This window comes from Chlorocebus sabaeus, chromosome 12, assembly GCF_047675955.1.
Source record: "Chlorocebus sabaeus isolate Y175 chromosome 12, mChlSab1.0.hap1, whole genome shotgun sequence".
NCBI classification, from domain to species: Eukaryota; Metazoa; Chordata; class Mammalia; order Primates; family Cercopithecidae; genus Chlorocebus; species Chlorocebus sabaeus.
In genome coordinates, this window is record NC_132915.1 from 47,963,663 (window position 1) to 47,985,842 (window position 22,180).

The 22,180-nt window shown below is 37.1% G+C and overlaps 1 protein-coding gene across 3 annotated transcripts in view; it reads left to right on the top strand.

The window, feature by feature from the left end:
- ADAMTSL1 (ADAMTS like 1) overlaps positions 1-22,180 on the top strand; it is a 419,132-nt gene that overhangs the window by 164,280 nt on the left and 232,672 nt on the right. For all 3 annotated transcript variants that reach the window (XM_007969153.3, XM_007969155.3, XM_007969154.3), the window contains exons 6-9: positions 63-137; positions 3,675-3,832; positions 16,018-16,129; positions 20,342-20,480. In XM_007969153.3, coding sequence (XP_007967344.3) covers positions 63-137; positions 3,675-3,832; positions 16,018-16,129; positions 20,342-20,480 — 484 coding nt within the window. The remainder of the gene's footprint in view (positions 1-62; positions 138-3,674; positions 3,833-16,017; positions 16,130-20,341; positions 20,481-22,180) is intronic.

A 22,180-nucleotide genomic window follows, 5' to 3' on the forward strand; every position in this document is an offset into this window, starting at 1 on the left:
AAGGCGATCAATAATTTTGTGTCAAGTGACGTGCTTTAAGATTTCGCTTTGTCTCTCTCTAGCGGATGACGCTGTGGTTGCGATTCCCTATGGAAGCAGACATGTTCGCCTTGTCTTAAAAGGTCCTGATCACTTGTGTAAGTAACTCTGTTGTTTTCCTTTGGGAATTGGGAATTGTAGTCATTATTATTTATTTTGTGTTCCCAGAAAAGATTAAAACACAAGAATACACATCTTTCTACTCTATCATAATATGATATTTTGAGTGCTTCTGTTTATCTTTTAGCTGCCTGATGAGATGGCAGAAAGCCCTGTGGTAATTATCTTTAACCACAGTCATCCTGAAAAATACAAAATAGATGCTCCCAATGGGTTGTTGATGGGTTAAGCACATGTTTCTGCTCTTGTATTATATCTCATTCCCTCTCTTCTTCCTTTCCAATCTCAATCTTTTTTGCCTTCCCTCTCCTTTTTTCTTCTTTCTTCTAACCCCCCCTTCTCTCTTCTTCATTCATTCTCTTTTTCTACCTACTTTCATGTTTCATTACTTCATCAATCCAGAGGAACATAGAAACACCAAACAACCTTAACACTGTAGCATTTAAAGAAAACCATCGTGGTGTAATTAAGCATCCCATGTATTAAAGAAAAATTCAGGGCCCTCATATCTTAAAGAAAGCTACTGGGATTCAGGATTAAATGGTAATCATGACCCCAAAGACCAAATGGCAGCATGGCCCCTCCAGGATCTGTGCAAAAATTGATCTTCAATCATGCCACGGCAGCAGTACAGAGCCACCTATTTCTTATTATTTAGTGTTGTTTAGATACAGAGCTGTAAATTACAGGAAGAAAATTATAGGCTATAAACAAAGAAGAGGATGAGAGGGGATATGATAGCATTTTCTGTAAAATTCCATTTCACTGAAAGGCTTCACTTCAGTTGGTTCCTTGAGCATTTCTGATCTCCTCCAATGATTGTTCCTGGGTTTCCACAAAGCCGTGTATCATCTGTCCTTTCTCCCCTCCCACACAAATGTCTGTGAAACCAATTTAGATAGCAAGTATTATTTTTCAGTAATTGGATTATGAATGAAATCATGCTAAAAAGGCAAACAAGAGGAAGACAAATTGAAGCCCATAAAAGTCAAGATCGCCTACAGTAGTCTTTCTAAATATAAAAATAAATACATTTCATGGAAGAGGTGGGATTTGAAAGGCCATGTGAAGTAAAAGAATAAGTAAGGTACAGTTCAGGCAAAACCAAAAAATGCTGATAAGTACCTTCTATGGATTCAAGTGTGTTTCTAATCCTGAACAACCCTGTAAAATATGGTGTTCGCATGTGAAGAGATAATGTATGTGTGTGTATTATTACCATTCAAATGATTCATTTTTCCCCATTTGAGAATTGGAGACAGCTAACTTCTAATGTAACAACCCCACTCAAAAGCAGTACTTTTGTGAGCAGTAACAGATACTGGAATAAAATATTCAGGCCAATATCATCACCAAGTGGGGGACTGACTCTTCATTGCAGAAGAAAGAACCCATAGGAATAGATTGAAGAGGGAATTTTTTTTTTTTTTTTTTTTTTTTTTTGAGACGGAGTCTCGCTCTGTGGCCCAGGCTAGAGTGCTGTGGCGCGATCTCGGCTCACTGCAAGCTCCGCCTCCCGGGTTTACGCCATTCTCCTGCCTCAGCCTCCCGAGTAGCTGGGACTACAGGCGCCCGCCACCTCGTCCGGCTAGTTTTTTGTATTTTTTAGTAGAGACGGGGTTTCACCGTGTTAGCCAGGATGGTCTCGATCTCCTGACCTCGTGATCTGCCCATCTCGGCCTCCCAAAGTGCTGGGATTACAGGCTTGAGCCACTGCGCCCAGCCGTGAAAATTTATTTTTATGAATGTATTAGTCTCCTAGATTTCCTAATTATGTGATCACAAAGAAGCTGAAGAATTGGCCTTGTTTGATTTAATTATCCTAAAGATTTGATGAAAAGCAAACTGGAATCTGCTTTTCTCTCCCAACAAACATACTATTGGTAGCATATGTATAACTAAATTATTTTTCCTTGTGTGTTCTTTTTTTATATTTGAAATATAATTCAGCAAAATGAATGTGGGAGTAAAGGATACCCTGCTTCTCTTGTAGCTCTTTTGCCCTTCATTTCCAGAAGCTGGTATAGTGCAAAATCAACCTTAAATATTTTGGACCAAACCAGAATAAGATGAGGCAATCTAGTCTGCCCCCTTGGCTCATCTTTAATGAGATGTACCTTGAGAAGGACAGCTGTAAGCCTCTTGATAAAATGGAATCAGGAGCTCAGATCAAACTGCAAGATTTTTCTAAAACTAAGTTAACTGATGTCCTAGAAATATTTCTACAAGTGCCTGTGAGGCAGTTTGAGAAACGAAGGCTAGAGGAAGGAGATTTAGTGCAGTTGCTTTCCCCTATGACAACAACTGTGATTTCTTCCCTCCAATATTCCCTTGATGTGCCCTATATTCTTCAGTGGGATCCCCTCTGTTCTGAGGAAAGGGAGTGAAGTCTTGTCTACTCTAGAAGAAGGGCTTCACAGACTTCATCTGAGAGTCACTGGGCATTTAACTGAAGACCAAGATTTTCCAGCTGTTGATATTCCTTGCAGTAGAGAACTACAAGTAGACCACCTCTACAATAATGTAATACAAGTATCTAGGTACTTGAGTGCGCCCAGAGACCTTAAAATTGTTTTAACCCAGAGCCCCACCCAAGCACTCCCATTTTTCTGCTGAAGAATCTTTGCCAAAACCAAACGTTCTTGTCAAGTTTTGGAAACCATTAGCTTTAGTCCATCCATCTTTCTTCATGCAACACAACAGACAGTTGTTCTAAATCACCCCTCAGTGACATGAGAACTTAGTCTTCTCTGAAACGCACATCATAATTACCATCATCCCCAGCGTGCTCTGATTTTCTACAACAAAACATGCTTCATAGGCTTTGTCATTGGCCAAATCTGGATTTGAATGCTCCAGAAATAAAGGGTTTTTTTTTTCTATCTTAAGCACTTATGAAATATCTTATATTTGCATAAAACTAAGCTAAGTATTAAAATGAATTTTAAAAAGAGAGAATACTGAAAATGGTAGCTCCTGTTCTTATGTGACTATTGTTTCTTCATTTTGAGCAATAGCATCAGTGCAGTAAGTAACCAGAAAGTATAAATAAGCACAGGTTAATGCACTAATATAAAGTCATACAGGTACTGAGGCAACTCAGAGATACACCCTGGATCTTGTAGAGCAAAAAGAAAACTGGAGCGTATCCTAGGCTGAGGGCCATCAAGATTGTAGTCAAAAAGAGACGTATGAGAATTGGTTTACTCAAAAGAATAGGGTTGCAGTAAAGTAGGGTGCCCAAATAATGTCATCTGGAGAGTCAAAGATTTTTTTGACAGGAACCCTTGAATGCCTGGCTAATGACTTTTAAAATAATTTCAATTGCAGCATACATTCCTATGTGACTCAGCAGTGCCTATATATTTTGTTGATATCACAGTTTCAATTTTGTCAGTCATATAAAGAATGATGTGTCTCCCTTACCTAGCTCTAAACATTGTTGCATGAAATGTGCTTGCCTGTGGTTGCCCTAGGAACATCTTTCTCTCATCTTCATGTGTTTGATTATGTAGATCTGGAAACCAAAACCCTCCAGGGGGCTAAAGGTGAAAACAGTCTCAGCTCCACAGGAACTTTTCTTGTGGACAATTCTAGTGTGGACTTCCAGAAATTTCCAGACAAAGAGATACTGAGAATGGCTGGACCACTCACAGCAGATTTCATTGTCAAGGTGAGCCCAGTTTAGATACCTCCTTTTCAAGCCACATCCAAACTGATGTTACTTATAATTTCCTGAGCAGAGAGAGACTTTGGGTTCTGACATATGTTTGGAAAGCCTGTTTGTCACCCAGGAAATGTTTAATCTGAGGGTGTTGAGCTAGCTTCATCCTGGACTTTATGAGAACATATGATATTTTCAGGTCATAGGAAGTCTTTATTATATAATTAATACAATCTTTATAATTAATAAAATAACCCCACCTAAGAAGCTGATGTATGATAAGTTGGTGGCTATAGATTGTTTTTAAAATAGTTTGGATACAGTCATTGACTTATATAGGCTATCCTCAGTAAAAGAGAAAAACAAACCGATTATCCACAGACTTGGTCAACTCATCATGCTTCCAATGGCAAGTTCTGTTTTCTTTTGCACTGGCAAGAAAACTAAGTTGTTTCCTTCCATCAGAGCTTCCCTACTCTTCAAGGTAATATAAAACACATTGCTGGAAGCTACATGCACATTCTGCTGGAAAAATGTACACACTAGAAGAACATTTGGGAATCACAATAAAATAAAACATATTTTTTCCTTCAGTAGGTCAGGAGGACCTGAAGGATTTCAGCTGTAAAGCTGTAAAACTTGTAATGTGTCCAGGACTCCATAAATTTTTCATCATGGGACCTGGAGCCAGAGGACCTTTGATTTAAGCTAAAGCTTGATGACCCCATGGCAGCTGGAAGTAAGAATGCTTATAGAAAAATACAATAGGCAGTAAGGTTGGAGGGAGAAAGGTTCCAGAATACTATCCTCTGTCTCCATCTGCATGGTAGTTCTCTTTAATCCAGTCCAGACGCCAGCCACGGGAACGTGAGCAAGAAGCTACAAGCCATCAGAGGTAGCTCACAATAGAAATGATGCTGTAGGTAGTTAAATGATTTCCGTTAAGCAAGAAAATCCAGTAAAGAAGTGAAAGATGTCTTTATTCTTTGAAGCCCTTGGAGTACCATTAAATAGACCACGTATACTATAGTAATTTCCCTAGTGGCCTTGTGAGAGTTAATACACATACTGAAATTATGTAACTGGATTCAAGCAATATTACTTACATTGGAACAGCTCACAGCATTGTCAAATGTGTTACATCTATCCAGTTGCCTTCTGCACCTCACCACTTGGATAATAGGCACAAGAAGCCCAACATGCCTAAGTTTAACTTGAGCCCCAGATACCTGCTTTAACATCTTTATTTTTTTAGTCTTACAAATTAAGACACTGTCTACCCAGGCAAGTGAGAAACCTTTGATTCACCCTGATTTTCCCTTCTATGTGCCGCCAGTCAGGCTTCATCCAAACTGTCTCTCAACATTGGTTTTTCTCCTTTATCCTTGCTGCCGCTGTGTTAGCACAGGCCTTTACTTTTTGTCATCTGAACTAGTACCATGGACCCTGAGCTAATTTCCCAGCCTCTGATTTCATTGCCTATGTTACCTTCAGAGTGCATTTCCTAAAACCCCTTCCCTAATTCTTCATAACCCCTCACCTTCACTCATTGCCTCTAGGTTAGAAGACAAATCCATAGCACAGCATCTGTTACTCTCATTTAGCTGGATTGTGCCCACTTTTCCAACCTCACCTTGGACTTTTCCCCTTCTGTTTCAGCCCTGAATGATGGACAGGTCCCCCAGCACCTTACACTCTCATAACTCATTACCTTTGCAGGATGCTGTGCCCTCTACCTGGAATGCTCTTATCGTGTCTTCTTCCATTCTTTTCACTACCTCTTACTTCTTCTTCAAGATCTCCTCCTTCTAGGAGTATTCTTTGACTCTACCCCAAATTTCTGTCTGTATCTCCCCACCTCTGTGTTCCTTGAGGGAAGAAACTGAATTGTATTTGTCTTCATATCTCCATGAGAAGAACCCAATAAGCACTAACAAGTGCTGGATGAATGAAGAATTTTTGCCACCCAACAGTTGTTTAAATAGAGCAGATGCGGACATCTCTGTTATACCCACAAGGAAACTTAGCTTCAGGAAATTTGAGTGACTTGCCTGAGTTCACACTGATGGGAAGCCAGCACTGAAAATCACATCTCTAATCACATCTCTTTACTTCTGGTCCGGAATGCTTTCAATAGTTTGTATTGCTTCTAAGAATATATATCTTTTTCTTTAGTGTTTCATTAGAAAACACTGGGAATCAAATAAATGTAAAGTTATTCTAAGATAGATAATGTCATTCTTAAATTAATTTGCTTAAACTTTAAAATAAGCCAGATAATTGAAGTATATAGAGAAAAAAAGAAGAAAATGATCTTTTTTTCTAGTACTTCATAATGAAACAATGTTCCCTAATTTTCATCAAATAGCTGAAAATAAGATATTACTATTATTTTTCATGATTTAAGTATTATAATTATATATATCTCATATGAATTAAGCTTTCAGTAGCATTCAAATATAGTCTCTTTTGCATTATGTATATAACACACATATATAGTTGATTAATCAAATCCTCTTTATAGATTTAAATGGCCATTTACTCAAGTCTCAAACCAATCTCACCTTGATAAGCGTCATTAGAAACACTGAAATCCATCTTCACAATAAGCAAAATAGCATCATCCTTGAGATGAGGTCATTACCCTGGCGATCTGGTATATGAAGTCAGGTGACTCAGAAAGTGGAATAAACCAAACATAGAGCAGAAAGCCATCAGTGTGGTGCTTACACAGAGGCCATGAGTATCTGGTTCTTCACAGAGAGCTGTCCAATGGCTATTTGAAGATTTTTTTTAAAAAGGCATGGAAGGATTTTACTTTTGAGATGTGGACATGTCTCTTAAAACAGTCTAATTGAAACAAGTTCTCTTTTATTTTTTATTAATTAATTTTTAATTGACAAGTAAAAACTGTATATTCATCATATACAACATGTTTTCAAATATGTATACTTTGTGGAACAGCTGAACTGAGCTAATTAATGTATGTATTCACATATTTATCAATTTTTTTATTATACTTTAAGTTCTAGGGTACATGTGCACAATGTGCAGGTTTGTTACATATATATACATGTGCCATGTTGGCATGCTGCACCCATTAACTCATCATTTACATTAGGTATATCTCCTAATGCTATCCCTCCCTTCTCCCCCAACCCCATGACAGGCCCCGGTGTGTGATGTTCCCCTTCCTGTGTCCAAGTGATCTCATTGTTCAATTCCCACCTATGAGTGAGAACATGCAGTGTTTGGTTTTCTGTTCTTGCGATAATTTGCTGAGAATGATGGTTTCCAGCTGCATCCACGTCCCTACAAAGGACACAAACTCATCCTTTTTTATGGCTGCATAGTATTCCATGGTGTATATGTGCCACATTTTCTTAATCCAGTCTGTCATTGATGGACATTTGCGCTGGTTCCAAGTCTTTGCTGTTGTGAATAGTGCCACAATAAACATACGTGTGCACGTGTCTTTATAGCAGCATGATTTATAATCCTTTGGGTATATACCCAGTAATGTACTGAGAACACTTAAAATCTATCTCTTGGCAATTTTCACAAATACAATACATTGTTATTAACTGCAGCCACCATGTTGTAGATAGATCTCTTGAACTTATTCCTCCTAATTGAAATTTCGTATCTTTTGACCAACATTTCCCCCACAATTCACTTCCACTCCAACCTCCTGGCAGCCAACATTCTACTCTGTGTTTCTATTGGGTCAATTGTTTTAGATTGGACGTAGAAATATTATTAATATCACACAGTATTTGTCTTTCTGGGCCTAGTTTATTTCATTTAACATAATGTTCTCCAGGTTCACCCACATTGTCAAAATGACAGGATTTTCTGTTTTTAAGGCTGAATAGTATTCCATTGTGCATATATACTATGTTTTGTTTATCTGTCTGTTGATGAACATCTAGGATGATTTCACATCTTGGCTCTTGTGACTAGTGCTGCAGTGAACATGAGAGTATAGATATCTCTTCAACATACTGATTTCGTTTCCTTTGAATATATACCCAGGAGTGAGATTGCTGGATCATATGGTAGTTCTATTTTTCAAATTTTTAAAGAAATCTTTATACTGTTTTCTACAATGGCTGAATCAATTTACATTCCCACCTATAGTATCCAAGGGTTCCCTTTTCTCTATATCCGTGCCAACACCTATCTTTTGTCTTTTTGATAATGGCAATTCTGTTAGGTGTAAGGTGATATCATAGTATTGAATGCCTTTTCCTGATAATTAATGATGTTGAGTATTTTAAAATATGCTTGTTGGCCATTTGTATGTCTTCTTTTGAGAAAAATCTATTCAGATCCTTTGTTCGTTTTTCAGTCAGATTGTTTTCTTGCTATTGAGTTGAGTTTCTTGTATATTTTGGATATTAACCCCTTATCAGATGTGTGATTTGCACATTTTTTTCCCATTCTGTAGGTTGTCTCTTCACTCTGTTGATTGTTTCCTTCACCGTGCAGAAGCTTTTTCTATTTTTGCTTTTGTTGCCTGTACTTTGGGGTCATATTCCAAAAATTGCCCAGATTAATTGAAGATTGTCAGTATGTTTTCTTCTAGTACTTTTATAGTTTCAGGTCTTACATTTAAGTCTTTAATCCATTTTAAGTTGATTTTTGTGTATAGTGTGAGATACGGGTCTGATTTCATTCTTCCACATATGGAAGTTTTTCCAAACAATACTGTCCTTTTCTCAGCAACTTTGTCAGAAAATCAATTGACCTTAAATTTGTGGAGTAATGTCTGGGCTGTCTTTGGTTTAATTGGTCTATGTGTTTGTTTTTAGACTGGTACCATGGTGTTTTGATTACTATAGCTTTTCAGTAGATTTTGAAATCAGGTTGTATGATGCCTTTAGCTTTTTTCTTTTTTATTCTAGATTACTTTGGCTATTTGGGGTATTTTGTAATTCCATTTTAATTTTAGGGGTTTTTTCTATTTCTGTGAAAAATGTTATTGGAATTTTCATGGAGATTGCATTAAATCTGTAGATAGTGTTGGGTAGTATGGACATTTAACAATATTAATTCTTTCAATTCATGAACACAGGATATATTTCCATTACTTTGTGTTGTCTTCAATTTTTTCATCAATGTTTTATAGTTTTCAGTGTCTTTCACTTTCTTGATTAAATTTACTCCTAAATATTGGGGGTTTTTGGTAGCTATTATAAATGGGATTGTTTCCTTAATTTCTTTTTTGAATGGTTTGTTATTAGTGTATAGAAATGCTACTGATGTTTATATGTTGATTTTTTTATCCTGCAACTTTACTGAATTTATTGATTAGTTCTAACAGTTCTTTGGTGGATGCATTATATATTAATTTAAGCACCACATTGCTTTTTGAAAAAGATATGCAGGAATCAGAATGGCCACTTGTCAGTATCTCCATGAAATTTTGTTGCCAAAATACCATTTTTGTTTCTTTAAAAGGAAAAGACTTTTTTGTGCAAAAGGAAGATTTTCTGACAGTGAGCAATTGTTATATATTGCCCTTGTTTCCAAAATAACATTTTGGAATATACTTCTCTTGCCACCTTTAAAACTAGACTGAATTCTCCTCTTGCTTCTTAGAGGAGCATTTCTTCTAAAAATTTTAAACTTGTTTCGTTGGCTCTACATACATTTTGACAATGGCAGTTTAGTGTGGTAGAATAGATAATCTGATGCTTACTGGGTGTGTGACCTCAAGAATATTGCTTTGCCTCCCCGAACCTGTTTACTCCTTTATGAAATGGTAATAAAATACTCCTCACTCCTGAAGGAGCCCTTGTGGGGGATTAAATGAGATAATGTGTATAAAAGTGGATAGATCCAAATTACTTACTTTCCATCTTTTTGAAACACTTTAACTTTCAGTCAAACAAATCACTATACTCTATCTAAACAACAGCAGGAAGCTGCTTTGCTGAAGATGGTGAGAGGCTGATGCATTTACCAGTGATATACCCAGGAACAATTTGGCAGATGTAGCCATTAAGATAAATGGCTATGAGAGCAGACTGGCGGTGACATCTGTCAGTACATTAATTATTAGAGGTGATCTGGCCATCATCTGGATAACTGGCTGGCTTAGTATCCCCTGCCTCCCTTACTATGCCATGTGCATCTTTTCTGAAGCTGCAGACCCAAGGAAAGAGAATGACTTTTCCAGGTAGAAGAGTCCTTCTCAGTCATAGGTCCATTCTTCATTAGAACCTCCAACTCAGCTCTACCTGTAAAAGCAGCTAAGATATTTTGGTACATATTCTGGTTTTGCCCATTTGAAAGATCTCTGCAGAAAGCCATATTAGACAGAGAAGAAAGTCACTGATAAGTATCTAAGCTACAAAAGTAGCAGAAACACACAGCAGAAGAGAAAGCAATAGCATACTCAGATCTAAGAGCACTAACTCATAATTCATGCACTGAAAACAAGAGAACACTTATTTCCTGCAGAGGACAATTTTAAAAAGGTATTGCATGTATATAGTTGGAAAATTTGGTTAGGAAGATTGGCATCATTCCGATTGTTACCAAAATAGCATCTTTGAGAATTCTAAGGGAACAGAAACTTTGTGATTTTTACTTGTATCAGTTAGAGTATTAGGCAAAGACGACACCTTCATATTTTGTTCTAGACAGACTTGAACATAACCTTGCATACAATTCAGGATACAAAACTTATTTTTATTATAAGAGGAAACAATACAAGGAGTCTGGAGAGAAATCCCATGTGCAAAATAATGGGAATTTATTAAGTAAGTTTATAAAATTATATGTATAATTTTATACATATAATTTTATAAAATATATATAATTGTCTCTCTATATAGACATTTTGAAATAATGATACATACCATTGAATACTAAAGAAAAAAAGACACATAGTGAAAACTATAGATATGCACTACAAGCTAATATGCCTAAGAAAGCCTTTGTGGTGGGTGGATCACTTGAAGTCAGGAGTTCAAGACCAGCCTGGCCAAAATGGTGAAACCCCATTTCTACTAAAAATACAAGAATTGGCTGGGTGTGGTGGTAGGCACCTGTGATCCCAGCTACTCAGGAGGCTGAGGCAGGAGAATCGCTTGAATCCAGGAGGCAGAGGTTGCAGAGATTGCACCATTGCACTCCAGCTTGGGTGACAAGAGCAAAACTCCATCTCAAAAAAAAAAAAGAAAAAGAAAAAAACAGAAAGAAAGAAAGCCTTTATGATACTTGGGCAGCCTGTAAATCTTGGGTAGGATTGAAATACAGTTAGTCCTCTACTTACAATAACCAACAACAAATTTTTGACTTTGTTTTGGTGCCACAGCAATATACATTCAGTAGAAAATGCATTTCAAGTACCCATACAACCATTCTGTTTTTCACTTTTAGCACAGTACTTAATAAATTATATGAAATATTCAACACTTTATTAGAAAACATGCTTTGTGTTGGATGATTTTGCCCAACTGTAGCCCAGCATAGGTGTTCTGAGCACATTTAAGGTAGATGTGGGGAAGCTGGGATATTTGGTAAGTGAGGTGTATTAAATGCATTTTCAACTTACAGTATTTTCAACTTACGATGGGTTTATCGGGATATAACCCCATTGTAAGTTGAGGAGCATCTGTAACCAATTCTTTTATCCACTGGAGGCTGAGCATTGGCCAATATTTAATCCCAGATTGGTTTCGCCCTGACACCCAGCCTGTTTCTAGACAGTCTCCCCATTTCCGTCAACCCGTGCTTATAGAAGGGAAAACCATTGTCCTAAGCCATGTGTTCTTGAGAGGAAAAGTTTAAGTCAACCGTAGGAAAGAAAAGAAGTGAATAGTAAGTACTGGTTCATTTTCCTTCCTACCCAACTTTTACGGGTAGTGACTCCGCCAATAAATATGCCCCTTTTGCTGATAGATGCCAAGCATTTCGAACTGAGCTAATCAGAATATACTGCATTTCTTATCAGATTTCACACATTGTTTTGCCAATCACACAGCTGGGTTTAGGATGTAGAGACAGAGAACTAGTTCCTCATCTTTCTTTCACTCTTGAGAGCTGCAGATCTCTGCCCAATCCTGCCTCGCTCCCCACCACCACAGTACTAAGCTTAGTTCTGGTGATTGGTTTCCTGTCCTTGTCCTCCATCTCACCACTGGGACAGTCCTTCAAGTAGGCTGCAGTCTGCTTTGCCACTCAGTATCTCCTTCCTGACAAATCTTTGCCACCCTCTTTGTTCTTTAGACAACGTTATACCTGTTGTTTCCAGAGAAGCATCTCTGATCTACTGCCCTACTCAAGGTTGGGGAGCAGCATTAATCACCACCCTGAGCTAGGTAGGTTGGGCACAGTGGCTCATGCCTGGAATCCCAGCACTTCTGGGAGCTGAGGCAAGAGGACTGCTTGAGCTCAGGAGTTTGAGACTAGCCTGGGCAACTTAGTGAGAGATCCCATTTCTGTGAAAAAGAAAAAAAAAAAAAGAAAAACTCTGAGCTAGGGGTCTATGGGCTGAACTGCACTATTTTCCAATATGGAGGTCTGGAGTTCTAGAAAAACTAGAAAACTCTATAAGAAGTATAGAGGTAAAGTTGGTACTAATAGTTTTAAAATCATTTCTAATCTACTAATGCCTAATCTTAGCATTTCCAACTGTTAAAATTATCAGGTATTTCAAACAGCAAGACGACTGAATCTGTTTCATTCCCAAAGTAAGTAGCCTTTTGGCAAGCCCTCTTCACTATACTATCCTGCCTAAAAAGACAGCCTTCCAAGGAGGGTAGAAAGTGCTCTTGGGGTTGGGTGTGGTGGCTCATGCCTGTAATCCCAACACTTTGGGAGGCCGAGGCAGGTGGATCACCTGAGATCAGGAGTTCGAGACCTGCCTTGCCAACATGGCAAAACTTCGTCTCTACTAAAAATGCAAAAAATTAGCTGGGTGTGGTGGTGGACACCTGTAATCCCAGCTACTCGGGAGGTTGAAGCAGGAGAATCACTTGAACCTGGGAGGTGGAGGTTGCAGTGAGCCAAGATCCTGCCACTTCACTCCACCCTGGGTGACAGAGTGAGACTCCATCTCAAAACAAAGTGCTCTTGGATAAACATTGTTTTGTAATAATACAGTTTCTTTTTATGAAACGGTATCATCTGATGATCAAGTGATCAGTAACATCTTCAAGGAAACTGGCAGATATATATAAAAAGATAATGACTCATTAAGTAATTTATCACATATAATAGTTTGAAATTCCAAAATTACCTGAAAGGTATATAATTCAATAGTTTGTTCATTAACGCATTTGTTTATTCAGCCATTATTTGGATACCTACTATGTGCCAGACATTGTAGATGACACTGAAAAGTGATGAGCAGGATAAATGTACCTGCCTCCATGGAGTTTATAGAATATGAAGGAGAAAGATGATAAGATAACAATTATTTCAAAATGTGGTATTTATAGATATATAACTGCTATAAGGAAGATTTTATTTTTGTTGCATATCTTTTCAAGCCCAAACAAAAACATTTTAAAATAGTCTTAACAGCAGTTCCTGAGGATACAGTATCACTGTCAACTACCAGAGCAACCCAAAATTGAGTCTAGTAGACTGACACATTTAATAAACAGATGTACCAGTTTTTCATGTTATTCTCTCCCTAGCAGGCATACTGATGTATGTTCACTGTTTCCAAGCTTTCCAAAGTCATGACATCCCTGTTGCTCTGAGAGCAGTGTGACCAAGTCACATAACACTGTGGATCCCAGCTCAGAGGTACACAGTAGTGGCTCACTTGTGGGTTCCTCTTGCCTCCCTGTCCTCGTGAGAGCAGCGACTGAAGAGCTAAGCCAGGTTGGGGGGACCCCTGATTGCCAGTCCCCTTACTGGCCCATCTGAGGCAACAGTTTCTACATCAATGAGAGAAAGAAACTTAGGGAATATCCCAAAGCTCACAAATTGCCTTTTCCCAATGAAAAAGGAAAAGGTGCTTTCACAGTGCTTTATCTGGAAAAGCCTTTGTGTGCTTAATGATGTTTTCATGTGCTTATGATATCTCCTTGACTCCTTGGATTTTACATGGAATTAAAGCTCAACCATAACCCCCCATACACATTTCTATGGTCTTCCAGCTCTGTCATGACAGTGCAGTCAATCGCTATGGAAAAGTTTTTGTCTTGTTTTTTCATGTTAGTGTGAAAAATCATTGTGTTGAATTAGAAACACTAAAACATTGTGATTATAGGAAGAAGAGTTTGGTTTGAATACTCTTTTTTATTAGCATAAGGAGGTCAAAATTACATATACCAGATGTGTTTAGCTCCCTAAACCAAATGTGTCAAACTGAAGCTTTCTAGAACAGAGTTTCTCCAAGTATTATGATGTTATATCCTCCTCACTTTGGCTGTAGGAAGCTAAGATTTTTTCCCTTACTTCCCAGGACTCAGGTTAGCATTCCAAAAAGAACACCTGCAAAAACAAACAGAAAAAGCAAAAAACAAAGCAAACAAACAAAAAACTCATCTCTTTGAATCTAAACAAACGTTCTGGTCTTTTATTTTTTCATGAATCTTATGTTTAAATGAAAGTTTTTTTCTAATAGCTTTCCAGTGTGATAACCACACATCCCAAGAGAGCTAGAGACTTTTGTAAGCTTAAAAAAAAGTTTTTAAAAAGAACTTTCCAAGGAGTATGATTAATACTACACCCCTAAGCAAGCAATTAGGTACCCTTGCATCTGACACATAGAAATGGGAAATAGGAATCTATAGGCAGTGCTCTTTTTTTTGTGAAAGACACTGTATTGCTTCAGCTGTTTTTGTTTTAAAGTAGGGAGTGGTATCACTGTTTATTCTAATTGGAAAATACGTGAATGATCTACAGGTCAAAATCCCGGGGTAATATGAGACATTCTATAGGGTTTCTCTCTTCCTTCTTTCCACCTCTCTCAGACTTTCTGGGAAACTTTTGCATATTCCCATCTAAACTCCAAAAACTGATGTAGAGTTTAGCATCCATCAATTTTTCTTGGCCCTGTTTCTTCAATATTCTTATTTTCTCCCTGCATTCTAGATGTTTAATCCACTTGTTAAATTAAGTGGCACAGAAATAAGACTGTCCTTAAAATAATCTGAAGGCCAAATCCATCAATGTGTCCTACATTACGGGCAATTAAGAAAATGGTAAGACTTAAAAACACTTAAAAAAGACTTGGGGCAGGTGGTTCAGTTGGACTCTGATACTTCTCTAATTGTTGTAATGTAGAGTAAGAAGTAATCCTCTCAATTGTCCTTGGAACCTCCTTATAGGAAGTAGTCCAAACCTTGTCCAACAGTCTAAATGTTGTATCATTCTGTCTTCATGAAATTGTTGACATAAGGTACTTTTTCCTTCTCTTCAGTTTGAGTATGTTTTCTCAACCTTGTACTCTTAAGAACCGTTAAGGACTTGTCTCACATACTCACATATCCCCTTAAAAAAAAAAGAAAAAAAGAAGTTGTAATTTCCATTAAGCACCAGTTTTATGTGAAAGTAAATAAATTGTTTTTAAGTAAATAATTGTTTTTATAACATAAATTTGTGTTTTTCAGTTTTATTCTTAAACCATCAACATTTGAGTTACCTAGTTCTCTAGACATGGGCCCAGAAATTTGCATTTTAGCCAGCATCTAGTTGGTAACTTCGCACACTCAAATATGTGAATCACTAAATTGACAAGAAGCCCAGTATGTGTCTCTGAATGGGCAGTGTTATTTAATTGTTCAACTCTTCTTTTTTCTTAACCAAAACCAGTATATTTTCTGCAGTATATAATTGTCTTAGAACAAATTGTCTATTTCTGAATCTACATTTTAAAATCCACATAATTTTATCTATTATGCCAAAGAGGTTGGAAATAAAGGACAGAAAAGGAATACCAGCTTGGATTAAGATGATAGTGAAATCATAAATTGAGATATTGCTCTCCCTTGTTCTGTGGCAACAGAACTGAGAAGATAATGATAGTGAAAGCTCATACAAGGACCATTCACTGGTGAAATGGTAGGATCAATGATACTGCCATTGCCATTTCTCCCCTGATGCAGTCCCTCACACAGCCTAAAACCATCAACACTACCATATACTCTTGTTCAAAGCTGCAAGGGACCAGAAAGCACCGCACTGTCACATTACTTCTTTTACTTTCCTGTTGACTCCTGCAGATTCGTAACTCGGGCTCCATTGACAGTACAGTCCAGTTCATCTTCTATCAACCCATCATCCACCGATGGAGGGAGACGGATTTCTTTCCTTGCTCAGCAACCTGTGGAGGAGGTAATGGTGTTCACTTAGTCTAGAAACTGTTGGCTTCTGTGAGGAAATACATGGGTATTATAAGAGTAGAGTTACTTCAGCGTGGAAGAAATTTTGTACTGTGGTGGACCAGATCCTTTCTTCTGAGCAGAGTGGAATCTCGAGGCCCTCCTGTAAGGCAGATACCTCTGCCAAGATGCCAAAGACATTTTCTGCCTGTAGAGGAGTCCCACTAGAGGAAACAGTCTTTTTTTTTTTTTTTTTTTTTTTTTTGAAACGGGGTCTCCGTCGCCCAGACTGGAGTGCAGTGGCTGGATCTCAGCTCACTGCAACCTCCGCCTCCCGGGTTCACGCCATTCTCCTGCCTCAGCCTCCCGAGTAGCTGGGACTACAGGCGCCCACCACCTCGCCCGGCTAATTTTTTGTATTTTTGGTAGAGACGGGGTTTCACCATGTTAGCCAGGATGGTCTCGATCTGCTGACGTCGTGATCCGTCCGCCTTGGCCTCCCAAAGTGCTGGGATTACAGGCGTGAGCCACCGCACCCAACCAAGGAAACAATCTTTACTTCTCACCTTGATTTTGTAGAAGGTCACAGCTAGAAATATTCTGATTTGGCAGCAGTTTGGTCCTGAAGCAGGCAGGTCCATTCACTTATATGTAAACTACTCATGTAATTGAAGTAAAGTCATCTATTCAGCTATCAATTAAAGAGTGTTTATCAGGCTTCCTTAATTAGAGAAAATAGTTTGCTACCAGGAAAAAAAAAAATCTCTGCATTTTAGACTTAGGCTCAGTTATTTTTCAACTCCACTCCATCATCCATGCAGTAAAAGAAATGCCATTTGCTTTATTTATTCATTAAAATGCATCTCTCCTGAAAAGTCACAAAATAAACTCCTGTCTCTCTCCATCATATTTGTAACACGAACAGCATTTTGTTTACTAGAAAAGGCGTTTGTGTTACCACAGAAGGTTATTTTTCCTCATTTTCTGCTCATCATAATTATAGTGTTTACATAATAATTACATTGAATTATTTCCCAATAATTTATTTAGACATTTCCCTACAGCAAATCATTTAGTTCCTTTAACTTTTATGCTTTGATAAGGCAATGAATAACTTAATACCTAAGTATTTTTCTCCTTTCAAATTATTTTCTTGGTGTAAATACTCAGGAGTGAGATTATTAGATCAAGGAATTTCAGAATTTTTATGGCTATTGGCACGCATTACCAAATTCTTTCCAGAAGGATAACAATCAGTGTGTGAATATTTTAGATTCATTGCCAACTGAGTCAGTATTTGTGGATTATCGTTTTTCTAAGTTTTTCTAATGTAATGGATATAAAATTGTATGTCTGTTCTTTTGAAAAGTAGCACATCAAATAAATTCTAGCTCTAGTTTCATAGAAACCAGTTAATTGGCTGACTTTAGCTAATCCACAGAAGTATCACTAGATTAATTTGATAAGATATAAAAGGATAGTACCTCAAAATGGAGATAAATGATAAATTTTTGGGAAACATTGTATGATGTAATTCATCTTTACCTATGTTTTTCTATCTGCACAATGTAAACAAACCACTGAAAAATGTGGTTCTATGGAGCAAAGTTGGATTTTAGCTTGAAAGAAGTCAGTAGAAGTGCCATGAAATACTTTTACTCAGTTGATAAAAAACTGTCAATTCAACATTTTAAGCATTTCGATAGAATGAGTGTTTCTACTTGTTCCATCTGTCAGGAATAGAAAATCATTTAGCTGGCCAGGCACAGTGGATCACGCCTGTAATCCCAGCACTTTGGGAAGCCAAGGCAGAAGGATGGCTTGAGGCCAGGAGTTCAAGACCAGCCTGGCCAACATGGCGAAATCCCATCTCTACTAAAAATACAAAAATTAGCTGGTGTGGTGGTGCGAGCCTGTAATCCCAGCTACTTGGGAAGTTGAGGCATGAGAATCGCTTGAAACCAGGAGGCAGAGGTTGCAGTGAGCGAAGATCATACCACTGCACTCTAGCCTGGGTGACAGAGCAAGACTCTATCTCAAAAAAAAAAAAAAAAAAGAAAATTGCTTTGTTTCAAAAAAGAAAATTGCTTTGTTTAAAAACGAACTGTCAATTACTTTGATGTTCCATGGGAATACATTATTTTGATATATTTACTAATGACTAGCGTAGGAAATAGTTTCAAGGAAAGAATCTAAGGTTTTTTTTTCTTTTGTAGAAATGAAAACCATGCTTTGTGAGAAATAGCACTTCAATTATATGCACACATACAGCTGCTATTAGAGTATGATGTCAGCAACCTTGATAATAGTTCACTACATAATAAAAACATTGATGTTAGATTCACATATATCTTACTTCTTTGGGCCTCATTTTCCTCACATCGAAATGAAAAAGTAGAACTATCAGTGGTTTTCAGATGTTTCTGGATATCAAACCTTGCTTCAAAGGAAACCTTAATTATGAAGCCAGGATAAAAGGAAGACTGTTCTGAGTGAAGGTGTGAGGGATGTGGAGACCAGCCGTCCTTCCACTTTATTTTGAAATTTACTGAAGTTTCCAGCTTGAAAATTACTGAAGAAATGATCTCTAAGTTGTCTTCTCTGTTTCTGATTCCAGATTCAACTGGTTGGACATTTTGCTTAGTGTAAAAATTGCTACTCCAAATACCATATGAAACTTTAGAAAACATGATTTTCTGATGATTTTAGTCATTTCCTTCATTTTTGCTCTAACCCTTCATTGTATCCATGCTATAATAGCTTCAAAGCAACAGGTTTAGGCTGACAAATTTTGATTTTGAAAAATAATCATCTCAGATTAATAACTTACTGTGTTGTTCCTGTATTTTACTATGTGATAAATTCTGTCCCTGTGTAGAAATTATTATCTGGAAAATTATAAAATGATTAGCCTGTTATAAAATTAGATGCTTTTTGAGTACAATGTGATTGAAAAGTAAAAGCACATTTACTTACTTAAAATGTCATTTTGCTACTTGATTTTTTTTATAAAACAAATATTAGATGGAAAAAGTGTTCTTATCCATTGCTTTCATTACTTTTCATGCTTTTCATCTTTATAGTCAAATTTTAAAAGGCCTTTTTTTAGGGTCTTTAATGAACAATTAATTTTTGTGGGTGGTCTGAGAACACAGCCTTAAGCCAGGAAATCTGGCTCATAAACCTCCTTCTGATTTCCTAAAATCTTTTGCAAGTCCCTTAATGATTTAAATCTTGCTTCCTAATATAGATTTAGCAATAACAGCACTCAACCCACCTGCTAGGGATAATATATTTGGCAGATTAATTAGGGTAAGAATGATATAAACAGCCTAATTTTTAAAAATTCTCTATGTACTTTTATTTTTCACCCCAAGAATCTAAGTCTTGATTACTACCCTACCAGAAATCCACAGGACAATGAAAAGGCAGGTAGGAAAGATAAAACATAGGAAGAGAATTGACTATTACTCAACAATACTTTTTTTGAAGAGAGGCCTCTTTAAACAATGACAATTTGTGGGTAGAGGCTAAGAAATATTCGCTGGAGACTTTTTAAAGAGAATGACAGAAGATTTTGAATATAACAAAAATGGAACAGTAACAGGGAGGTATTTTTATTAATTCTGCAGGGAAACAGGATTTGTGATGTCCACTGTTGGAATCTCAGTGGTCCATTTACTCAACCCACTCAGGTTGAATTTTAGCAAAAGTAACATTCCCAGGCAGCTGGTGGGACCTGATCCTGTGCTGGCCCCTCATATGCAAGGGGAGCAATGTGGGATTTATTTTGTTTATTTATTTGGGAGTTTATTCTGCCTAGTGCCCCAGGTACTAAGGAGGTAATTTAGCATTCTTGTATAAGATGGTTGGTAAATACTGATGATCTTTTTTGGATATAGAATTCTGCATTATATTTTTAGATCATATAAAGGAAATAACAAGAACAGTTCTCACGACAGTCTTATTATCTGGCTGGGCCCTTAAGTAGTTCAAGTCTAATTATATAATATAATTATTAAGATTTGAGTGGATTACTTGAGAAAAGCACAGTACTTGAGGTCTGCAAAAATTAATGAGCCTTCCAATTATGTGTCTTTTTTTCCTGGAAATGACTAAGGCATTGGGGAATAATTTCCATTGATATGAGCTGGCCAAAATGCATAAAGAAATATATTACATTGGCATGTACGTTTAAACTTGCCTGGATGGTTTGATACTACAGGTTATCAGCTGACATCGGCTGAGTGCTATGATCTGAGGAGCAACCGCGTGGTTGCTGACCAATACTGTCACTATTATCCAGAGAACATCAAACCCAAACCCAAGCTTCAGGAGTGCAACTTGGATCCTTGTCCAGCCAGGTCAGTCAAATTTGCTAGTTCATTTGTCATAAACATAACTCAAGTTCCAAATAGGTTTCTTAAATTAAAATGAAATATTTTAATTGAAAATAAAATGAAATGAAACATAAATAGCGTTGCTGTCCAGTGTCCATTACTAATCATGTATTAGTACCCATGCTTCCTGCTCTTGCTGCTATGTGAGGCCATCTCAGAGTCTACAGATTTTCCTTTTATAAAGCAGCAGGTGACATGCTCTTCAGAATCATTTTCTCTTCTGATTTCCTTTCCTTCTGGTTCCTTGTTTCTTTCCTTAACAAGGTCCAGGCCAATGGACCATTCAACGTTCTTAACCAATGTGATGACACAATGTTCTCAGGATTTTTTCCATTTTATCTCTGTTCCCGATCAGGGACATGATCAGAGAAGACCATATTTCAGGGCTACAGCTGATCCCTTCTAGCCTGTCCACACTGATTATATAGTGTCAAAACCAGCCTTAGAACAGTTCTGTTACCTTTGAACATACTCAGTCTTTGCTAAAGAGAAAACAGAGCTTATTCCCAGTAGTCAGATTCTTAAAACGTCTTTTAAATTAGAAGCTTTAAGCAGGCACTTGACACTTTCACACATGATTATTTGCTTTTTGGAATCCACAGTTAGCCCTCAGATTATTTGCAGGGTTAAGAATTTGCCTGATGAATGAAATATCTCAGGTGATGAGTAGTCATGGAAGTGCAGGTCAAGAATCTTTTCATGGGTGTAACATTTGCCTTTGCAGTCACAACACTTGCTGGTGATTCTCTTTAGTATAGCGTCGCTTACTCATCCTCAGCTTATGAGAGAGAATATAAGAAAAGCCTTCCCCTACAAAAGCAGTCAGGAATACCAAAAGACACAGATTCATTTTCAAACTCCTTGGATTTCTGAGAAACATCCCAGTGTTTTTTTTTTAAATCATAGTATACTAATGATGTATGCATAAAAAGAAAGCTTCAACTCATTAAAATATGACTTGGGCAATGTTGATGCAAGTCAGTCTATTTTGAAGTTACAAGCAATGCAATTTTTGTCTTTGTTTTCTGCTGTTAATTTCTTAAGGTGTATGTTCCTATACTCTTCTATCTTTACATTTATGAATGCTAAGTGCTGCATGTGATATGAGATTGCTGTTATTAATTAATTCACAGGAACCATATTCCCTACCTCATAAAAGTGAACTCAGAATAACAGGTTTTCATTAAAGGAGCAAAAAGAATAGATATTTTATAACTGTAAAATTTAGGTGAAGTTTAATTTAGCATCATATTACATCAGAAAATTATATATTAAAAATTGGATACAATATAAAAACTGAATAAGGTGTTGAAATTGTGCTTGGATTTCTTTATTTTGGAAATCTTACGGGTTTGAAATTTTTTAGCCAAGATAGTTATAACCCATGCAATTTGATTTCATTTTAAAATTATTCTACTTATACATTTTTTGTGTATAACTGTAATAGGAAGACCAGTGTGTGAAAGGCACAGTTATCCTAATTCAGACAGGTCGAGTCAGCCCTAGAGAGACCTTGAAAGTCTTTTACACATTTCCATGAAAATTTGTACGTATATTTCTAGGAGAAATGACAGTTTCACTTCCCACAACTTCATAAAGCTTTTTTCCACTAGGAAAAAAAAAAAATGTCAATTAAGAGATGGCCATGGAAGAGAGTTATGTGA